This window comes from Leuciscus leuciscus, assembly GCF_965113295.1.
Source record: "Leuciscus leuciscus genome assembly, chromosome: 22".
NCBI classification, from domain to species: domain Eukaryota; kingdom Metazoa; phylum Chordata; class Actinopteri; order Cypriniformes; family Leuciscidae; genus Leuciscus; species Leuciscus leuciscus.
In genome coordinates this window covers 9,675,013-9,685,671 of record NC_138746.1, presented here as the reverse complement: position 1 = coordinate 9,685,671, position 10,659 = coordinate 9,675,013, and the positions used below count along the sequence as shown (strand labels likewise).

Sequence of the window (10,659 nt, the reverse complement as noted above, 5' to 3'; positions counted from 1 at the left end):
AAATCTCAGGTGAACATTTATACACATAGTAAGGGAAGTTTTTGAGCCCAAACTTTTTACAATGAAGGGCCAATAAATAAGACTTGTTGTCCAACAATATATTAAAATTTACATTTTAAAAAATCTAATTCAAAATGTATTCTCTATATTTCAATGCAAAATGATCTTAGAATGGTCTGACCTAAAATCCTTTTCCTTTGCATTTTTCACATATAGATGGCATTGTTGTCAAAACGATCTCCGTTAACACGGATCTACAAAAACGATAAAAAATTCTGTATTATGCATTCCAGATCAGTAGTTGGCGATGTCATTTTGTAAAGAAAAACTAAGTGCCTATAGACTGAACACATAATACGCATGTGTTGTCACGGATCTGCAGGAGAGAGAACCCAGATGCAGAATGAGCAGTGATGGAGTTTTATTGACAAGATTGTAGACCGGGCACAACTAGGAGAGTGAGACAGATGACACTATGGCAGGCAGGGAGGATGACCACTGGGACCAGTCTTGGGTGACAGTGGGCTTGAGGACTCCGGAGGAAGAGGCGGCACCTGGTGGGATGATGGTGAGTAAGACCAGGCAGGAACACAAGGAACCAGAGGCTCTCAGATGTAGCTACAGTCTTGCTGACAGACAGAGGCTCACAGAACCAGAGACTTGACATTTGAGAACCAGACAGCTGCACCAGTCTTGCTGCTAGACAGTGAGAGTCAATGGCCAGGAAATCTCAGGATACAGGGCAGGGCTGGAACGAACACAAGACTCACAATGAACAAGACAAGACACAACAAGATAACAAAGACAGACAAGAAAAAATAATAAATGTAACAAGAGGCTAAATAAAACCTGATGCAAAACAGCTATGAAACAAAAGAAAACTAGAAATAACTGACTGAAACTTATAAATGCAGGGAAGATGGAGATGAAAATCTTGAGTAGAAGAAAAAAAAACAAGAAAAAAAAAAACTGGGATCAAAAGGGCAATTACTAACTAGAACAAGACTAGAGGGAAAAACAAAACAAAATAGCAACAAGGATAAACCAGAACCAGAAACAAGATAAAAAACACCACTAGAGCAAGGGCAAGTGTAACCAGCCATACTCGACCAGCTCCAAGCGGGATTCGAACTGGGGTCTTCAGCGTGGGAAGCAGGCGCGTTAACAAGGATGCTAAAGACTGCAGCCAATAACATGCCTCTTGAGGCCAGGCGAGTGAGGTTTACACACACAGCTCTTAATGGCCTATGTCTGTTACACTCATCCCCCTAAACCTCACTCCAATCCGGGTCACGGCACCAAATGTAACCGCTCCTACATGACCCGCGGGGGAGGCGGGCGGGCTATCAAGGAAGCTAAAGACCACCGCTGCTAGAAATCAGCGGTTACACTTTACAAACCTTTTGTAGTTTTGGAGTTTCAGTGGAGTTGGCTTTGTCACGTCATAACTGTTTTGAAACTTATTGAAATTTCAAAGGCTTACCGCTGGGGGGTGACAATCTCTATGAACCATTGAATCCAGCGGCGAACCATTGAACAAGTGTCTAAGGCTTTACCTGATCTCTGACAGAGAAATGTCTAATAAGGGGAGAAGTTCCACTCTCAGTAAACTTCTGGCTTCTGAACTGGTTGCAGTTCCACTCTGGTTCCATATGAGGGCACAAACAGGACGAGTGCAGAATGAATGGAGGTCTATGGTGCTATACCCCTCAAAATCCACTTTTCTCAGGATATAATTTTTTGTCTAGTAATTTGAATGTTGTGTTCGAAAGGAGATGCAAAGAAATTACACATTGCTTGGTGTTAGATTTTTTAGAGTCACTTATTTGCTTTAAAAAGTCTTTTAAAATGTCAATGACGTCATACATTGACGTACGACCAGAGATACTATGGCAATCCTTCAGTCACTTTGGTGCTTTCGTGCTCTGCACTTTCTTTTCTCTCATCGACAACACAGCTGACACAGGTAAATACACGTGCTAGAAGAGTTTTTGTTTTGTTTGTTTCTGGTCCCGCTTCGGATGCCACGATGCCATCAAGCGGTATCTCTGGTCGTAATCAGTCCTTCATTGACCAATCAGCGTTCATTAGCAGAATGCTAGCTTGTTAAGGGCAACATCAACTCAACCTGTACAAAATCGAAAAGACATAACTCGTTCATTCAACTTTCGACCTATAACCCATGTTGAACTTGCAAAACCTACAATCAAATCTAAGATTTCTCAACGGCAATCTGGTGAAAGAGACCAATTTAGCCGTCTAGCTCCATAGACTCCCATTCATTTTCCACTCATGAGCGATCGCCCCCAGTGGAACTCTGGTGGAACTACAACCAAAATTCGGTACAATAGGACTTAATAGGGAGTGGCCAGGCTCTCTGTAGACGGGCTCTGTCTCTGATTAGTTTTATACATTTGTAGACATTTTAATTATACATTAGTTTAATGAAAAGGAATAATAGTCGTTAATAGTATATCTTATTGGTCTGTTTAGCTGAGCAATCCAAGGAACAAACAAAAACCAGCCCTGAAAATTTATAAAAGAACACATTTTATACAGACACTTAATATTTAATGGTATTAGATGACAGTTAAAAGCATTTGATAGATTTTACTTTCAATAAAACATTTGCAATAGGTTTGTAAAAGGTGTTTTTATGAATGTTTGCAATTGGCTCAATTGATTCGTAGCTTTGAAAAGCTTTGTTTCTCCCTACACCAACAGCCGCTAGCGTCAGACTCTAGCACGCCTCTTGAGGCCGGGGGGGTTAACACGCACAATTATTAACTGCAGACACAGGCAAGCAAACAGGACCACATCACAAGGCTCACAACAAACCCACAATGACATGAGGGAGCACAATTAAAAGGGAGCCACACATGAGGATTAGGTGAACACAATCAAGCAAATGAACACTAGGCAAGAACTAAACAAAGGGGCGTGGTAACAGCAAATAAGGAGACCTCACTGTTTTCACAAATTTGCGTTTTTGTAGTTTACACAGAGACAATAACTGTATCGTTTTCAAACACTTGCACTTTGAAACCCATTTTCAAAACATAGCGTTTTCAGACCCCCAAAATGCCGTAGGCGAGTAAATGAACGGCCAAAATGCATAAAAAGTTTTCCATTTTTAGTTGGAGACAGTGTCGTATAAACGACCCTAAACTGGAATGACTCAATGCATGTCTTCATTGGATCTGCTTCAATGTTACATTCAAATAGTGAATATTTGGACAATTATGCTTTGGTAATTTAAGCTAGATGGAACTATTTAGTGGGAGTTTCTATAAAACCATCACAAAAACGAACTACTGTATTGCAATCTCTGCATTGTAGACTTGTAGTGCTTGGTGACTGCTCAGGTAAAACTCTTAATAAATCCACAAACTTTCTCACCATAAATATAGTGGTTTTTAGGTGGATATCTGATTAAACCAGTTCTACCAGAAAGACTCGGGAGAATTAATACTGTGACAATGAACATTTATTTAAGAGCTCAGCAAACAATCAAATTCTTTGGCGTAGGCCCCGTCCGTAACTCGCATTCCGAGGGTACGGAATCTGCATATCCTGCCTGAAGACGAAGGCAGGGGCGCAGCCCACCCCCTGCGAAGTAAGGAAGGGGGCTATCTGGTGGTGGTGGGGTGGAAGGAGGAAGAGGACATCCTGGCGTCTTCAGGATGGAGGGGAGAGCCCGTCTGGAGGTGTTGGGAGGATGGAGGGGAGGACCCAACATGGTGGTGTTGGGGGGGATGGAGGAAAGGTCCCGTCTTAGTGGTGGTTGGGGAGGATGGAGGTGGTTGAAGTGACAGCATCACACATGAGTAAGTACCACCCTTTTATACTGGGCTATTAAGATATGATTGGATAGATGAGAAGGTAATAAGTGACGAGAACGATTGAGTCTTCCTGGCAGAACTTGTGCTAGGCTTCATATCTTGTACATTTATAGCAGGGCAATGATATGAAAGACTGTTCATTAACGTATCATAATCTTATAATCATAAATCATTTGTTATTATCAGTCTGTGAGATATAATATAAAATGAGTAGAAACAATAGTGCTGTGACATCTTTATCTGGGAGTATCAATGATCTAAGAAATACAGGAAGCTTTTACAGATATTAAGATTAATAATCTCACAGAATTTCATCACTCTTGTCTTTAATATAAAAGTAATTTTAGAAGAAATTGTCAGCAAAATTTTCACCTGAACTCTTTGTTGCACACAGATACTGGCTCAAAATTTTTATCGACAACTACTAACTTAAGTGCTTAGATCTAACAAACCATACATTACAGAAGAGATATTTTATATAGCCTTCAATGTCTGTACTTCATTGTATGTATCAATTCTTGATGTACAGCCTTATAAACCAGTAATACTATTCACCAGATAGATTCTTCAGTTAGAATGTGACTTTTTATTAGGCTACTGACAGTTTCATGTGAGGGAACATCATATTAACATGCTTTTTAAAAGAACAATTTCAATTCATTTGTAAGTGTACATTTACTTTAAATAAACAAACTGCTTTTGCTGTGAAGTGTCTTTAGTTTAGAGCTGCCATCTGGTGGTCATGGCTGTGTAATACATAAATGTAACCTTCCATTGAAATATAGAAGGATATGCTGATTCATATGAAAACTGAAACTTCCTGAAAGTACACATTTAAATGTGTCAGGTGAGAATTGACATGGAGACATGAGGTGTTTGTCTTTTGTGAAGTGGATTTTCAGAAGCAATCAAAAAGTGTTTCTGTGGCAGGTTCTGTACAGCTGTCCTGTCCCTTTTCATTTAGTCTCTGCTGGCTTTGGGGATTTTTATGACTCTCTTTGGAAGGGAGGGCTTTCCAGTCATGTTTCGAGGTAACAAAGAAGGTATTGCCTTGGATTTCTGTTTGGGTTTCCTCTGTGAATAGTCTGATTTTGCAATTGTTTGCTGTTGACCAGAGTTTTTGGAGTTTGCATATTCCGCCATTATCCCAACCACATTCAGACTGACAATGGCCTCTGATATCCCTGCCATGTTTTGTGCTCTGCATCGGTACTCCCCTGCATCTCTATAGGATATTCCATTAAGACTGACCGCCGACCAACGGATTCCCACACGTGGAGACTCGTGTACATCTGCAGGCAATGAGTATAAAAGTGAAGTGATCATATGATCAGACATTAAATCATGTGAATTAAGATAACACTCAATTACATGACAGTTTACAAGCTGATAAATTGGTAAAACATTTGCACCAATGTGCTTTGAAGGGAAATATTTAAACACAAAGATTTAAAAACCAAGTGCACAGCTAAACAGTTAATCATTTTAAAGGTCTAGTAAGCAATTTATGAGACACACTGTTGATATTTGAAATCAACCCAAACAAACACACCCCACTCTTCATTGCTCTGCCCCCAAAATGCACTAACATGCAATGCAAAAGTGGATGTCTGTCTCTTTATCATAGCAGAAGAGAAGCAAAATAAAGCGAAGAGGGCGAACAAAAGAAAAGGACAAAAAATGAACATACAGTACACAAAAGTATGTACAAGCAAGAGTTTGTTGCTAGTCGCCTGCAGCAACTGTCCTCTTACCATAGATATAACATAACAACAACAGCATATCTTGGTTCTGAGAAACATAGCAAAACCAGTTACTCACGTATGGAGCAGAAACAACACAACCTCGGCATCCATTTTCAGGCCTTCCCGCTTAGGTCTCTCCAGCGCTAGAAAGCTTTTCTAATATTAATACTGGTCCAAAAGCTCTTGCATGATCATAACCCTTCTTTTTCCAGTGGTATTCCTCTGACCTTTTCTCTTTTGTTATGTCTCTCATAGGGCTGCATGATATTGAAAAAAAAAATACATTGCGATATTTTTTTCCCAACGATATATATTGCGATATTGCGAGCCATCAATCCAGGCTAAAGTCAATAATTACCATTCCATGATATTAATAATTTAACTAATAATCAAGCTTCATTACAAGTGACAAAAAGGTAACTTAATTGGCTATTTTATTCCAAAATTAGAACATATTTCTGTAAGAATTCGGTGAACGTTCTACGCAATCCAACGTGGCGGCGTTTGTTCATTAGGCTATAATTCCTCAAAATTAGTAAAAAAAATCGTATTCTCTCTCGATACTGATGATTCTGACTCGCGATCTTCGCGGTAACGTTAGTGAACACGCCGGAGAGAAATGCACATTTCATACAGTTTTATTTTGTTTTGAATGGTTATGTTTAAAAGTAGAGATTTCTGTAGATAATAGATATATTTAGATAGATATATAAGCTACCTTGCTCCACCTGTTCAGTCGCTGGCGCCTCCGTGTCGTGATTATTTATTGTCTGCTATATTTACTTTTTATTTATTAAATCCAGGAAATTGGATAATGAAACACTGATTAAAATTAAGATACAATTAATACAAAACGAAATTCGTTTTAAAGAAAGGCTTTGTGCTTTCTGTTTGAGGTCTCTGTGAAAGTTTTAAAGCAGTCTTTTAGTGCCGCTTTCAGAGCGCTCGCGTCCGTAATGGAGAACTGTCACGTAACATTGTTTTTTCCTCATAAATGCGAACACGAAAAATAAAAGACAAAAGACTTTTTAAAAAAGACAACCATCCACAACTTTATAACACGCCAGGCAAAGTAGGCCTAACTCTTTTTAGTCAACATCCACCTTTTTGTAGCCGAAATAGATTTTGACTTTTTTTTGGTACGAAATCATCTTTTTTTTTGCGGCGGATCCTCTTCGTCGCCCATTTTTAGCAATAGGATTGCCAGTGAATGTTGGCTGTGAGCGGTGAGCAGCGGCACAGCGAACCAATCACTGTGCAGGAACGCGGAACGTGCAAATGTCACCGCAGCAACAAGCCATTCAACAAACTCGTGTTTACTGTGTGCTACCGTTCTTTTAAAACACCATGGGTGCTACTACCCTTCACATCGCATGTTCCAGCGATGTGACTATCGCTCATGCGCACATCGCGATGTCGATGTTAAAACAGAATATCGTTCAGCCCTACTCTCTCAGCCATCTCCTATACAGTCTTTCTTCAAATCTCCCTCTTGCTCACTCTCTCTCTTGACCCATCATGAGTGAACACGCCCCCTACTGCTGACTGACAAGTGTGTTGTGGCACTCGGTCTTATCCACTTTCAACAGCGTTTCTCAGAAATCGCTTACTGCACCATTAAGTGTGACAAAGTTCTAAAGGTAACTTACAGCCAGAAAGTTTTCTGGGCAATCTTCTGGAGTCAATGCTGCTTTGCATCTGCTTACAACAAGCTTAAAATAAAGGAGAATATAGTTCAAAACTCTGAGATCACCAACTAAATTACAGTAATTCACTAATTTAACATTCTAATTTTTACATTAAGGCCTCATTTGTTAACATAAGGTAATGCATTAACTAACATGAACTAGCAATATATTTACAGCATCTTTTAAACAAAAGGTTCATGTTAACAGATACAACTTTTGATCTGACTTATTAATAAATGCTGAGATTAACTAAGATTAAAAAATGCTGTAGAAGTATTAGTCATTGTTATTTCATGTTAACTAATCAAACCTTATTGTAATGTGTTACCAAATTTTCCATTAGATTTATATTTAATCACCATAACAATCTAAGTGAAAAGTTCGACTGAAAAATTACCAAATTTCAGAATGTATTGAATTTCATTTTCACAAATTTGTTCATTTTAAGTCCTAACTTTTCGGTTTTATATTGTTTAATTCTAAAACTTAAAAAAAAGATTTTATAAAAGTAAAAATAAAACAAGAAAGATACATAAGCTACTAGAGAAAGAGACACAACTGTTATTTTATTATTATTTATTTATATACTATTATAGTACTTATTAGTATTTCAGATTAACTTTTATTTTTTATATTTTAATTGTAGTAATTTTGTTATGTGCTTTTGTCATTTTTATTATTTTTTTAAATATATATTTCTAATTAGCTTAACTTAGCTTCAACTTAATCTTATGTTATTTCAGTTGTTGCCAATGGAAACATTTCTCATTTTTGTTCATTCATCTAATATTTTGATTTTTATTTATTTCAGCTTTATTAGAATAATTTTTTTTTTTTTTTTACGTTTTATTGTTAGTCAACAATTACAACACTTATTATGATAATGCCACATGAGTGTACAAGAAGATACCTTGGTTATAAAGGTTGGGTCTGGCAGATTTTATCCACATAATTGTTGGAGCCGGGTGTCCTGTTGCATCGCAGCGAAGTAGAACATTGCTACCCAGTAAAGCTGTGATCTTTGTGGCAGAGGTCACCGCGTAGGGCCTGCGGCAGCGAGTGAGCTCCACACTCTGAAAGGGAACTCCAGCGAGATCTGGCGGTTCACTACAGGTCAGGAACTGATCCAACAGGACCAGAGAGGATTCTGGGGCTTTACTAATATCAAGCAAGGTGGAAAGCCTACAGTCACACACCCAGGGGTTGTCCTGAAGACCTGTGAGAGGAATGAAATGGATGAGAGAGGGTGACGTGATGACACACTGAGTCTTCAGAGGTATGCACTACATAAACTGTTCTCTCCAGAAAGGGCTTTAGTTTCCACTAGAGGAACAGCATGAGCCATCAAAAGGCTGAAAACTCTCAGATCGCACTTAGATATCATCACATATGTGTCTGTGTAGGCTACACCACTCAGGTTGGGTAAATATTTCATTAACATAAGACATTCATGACTTAATTTGGTTTCACTGACTTTGGCAGTGTCGATGTGTGTGTGGAACAGTTTGTCTAGCATAGTTGTATGAGGGCCAATCAAGGTGTGTTACAGGATTATTATGTGCCAAAAAAAAAAGCTATTTATACAGTAGTAGACAAACTTGAAACTTGGTACCCTATATTGTCCCTAGTACCATATGCAGATCACTGACGTAGATTTAGTTATCATCAGTAACGTGCAATGGTATTCTTCATTTTAGTTATGACCCTACAGATTAACAAATGATCTTTATGTTTCACCTAGAACCACTGAGCGCTGGCTTTGAGTGGCGTCACTGAGCGGCCAGAGAGCAGTCAGATCATTGGGCAGGGTGCTTAGCCTGTTGCTCGAGAGGTCCAGATAAGTCACATTGCCAAGGTAACGCGCAGCCAGGGGTGGGATTCGTGCCAGGCGGTTATTGTGAAGTCCAAGTGTTCGGAGGCGGGGCACATCTCTGAGTCCCTCCCAGGGGAAGGTGGACAGAAGGTTCCCGTCCAATCGTAACTCATGAAGGGAAGACAGGTTTGTAAAACTCCTTGGATGCAGAACGGTAATGGAGTTGTATGTAAGCCACAAATAAAGCAGTTCTGGCATGGCAGAGAAAGCGCCTCTAAAGATCCTGGAAACAGAGGTGCGCTCTAGGCGAAATTTGACAGTATCACATGGCAAATCAATTGGAATGGCAGTCAAGGCTGGGTTCTTACAGAGCACAGTTCTAAGAAAAACACAAAACAAAATATATAAATAGTTTAATAATATACATTACAGTTAATATATGTATATATAGGCCTATGTGTGTGTGGTCAAAATATTTCCTACGTTGTGGGGATTCAAATCTGTTTATCCTTTGTTGTGGGGACTGCAGCAACAACCTGTTCATACTCAGCATCCCAACACTAAAAATTTGCATTTTATAATGCTATAGTATGGTTACAGCATTAGCCAGGCCAATTTATAATATCGCAATATAAGATAAATTGGCCTTTATTTATAAAGTCTTTAAAAAAATGTTTGGGTGTTTATAGTATTGTGCATTTTGCTCTATTTTAGTGTTGAAGGAAATGTCTTAAAACTTAACAGGAAATGTACAAGTAATTTTCTGTCAAGACATTATCTATTTTTCGATGTATTTTTTCTGACAGTGTATAGCCTACTACACATATTCCCTCTACAATTATGAATACACCTGTCTCCCCTAGATTACATTACTGGCACATTGCAAGAAACCTGTAACAAGACAACAACAGAGTGAAGGAGAGAGCGTGTGGATGGAAGAATTCAGGATCAAAGACTTGACCAGGCAAAAAGATTACAGAAAAAACTATTTGACTGTACCTGAGTCCTTTGGAGTTGCTGCGATCATGGAGCACACAGGTGCACAGAGACGGGCATGATGGACTCTGTGCACAGACCACCAACGCTAAGCACAGAGTGAGGCCTGCATATATGACTGGATGCATTGCTCTAAGAGACACATAAAGGATCGCATACACTACTGTCCCTGGAAAGGGCAGGAGTCCGAGCAGGAGTGTGACATTCCCAAACGCCGTTGTAGATTAAGACAAAGTCTAAAAGGATTAGTTCAGATTACTCTGGAGCAGATCAACACCTATAGTCAGTGAAGTAAAGAGAAACATGCTTTACAATAATAATATATAAAATGGAAGATGCATTGAATTAAATTTAAATTATGTGTTTTCTAATGGACATATTAGAAATATAGTGCAGTATGACCGATAAAATGTTTGCTAGCAAATTGGATATAGCCTACACAAAATTCCAATAGTGTTGCAACTACTGTTCCATTTTGAATAATAGTGTTTTCTCTCGCAAATGGAATCGTATAATTTGGCCTGTAGCCTAGCTGTGATGGCCACTTTTGAAAACAATAGTTAATAAAGCCTCAA

General features: G+C 38.8%; 1 protein-coding gene across 1 annotated transcript; it reads right to left on the bottom strand.

Moving 5' to 3' along the window:
• Positions 1–4,685: 4,685 nt before the first annotated feature.
• lrit3b (leucine-rich repeat, immunoglobulin-like and transmembrane domains 3b) lies at positions 4,686–10,647 on the bottom strand (the record flags this gene model as incomplete). The annotated part of the gene is given in 6 exon segments (XM_082154366.1): positions 4,686–4,802; positions 4,806–5,134; positions 7,237–7,299; positions 8,186–8,491; positions 9,013–9,467; positions 10,088–10,647. Coding segments are annotated over 6 exon segments (1,395 nt in total). The 5' UTR covers positions 10,213–10,647.
• Between the last annotated feature and the right edge of the window lie 12 nt (positions 10,648–10,659).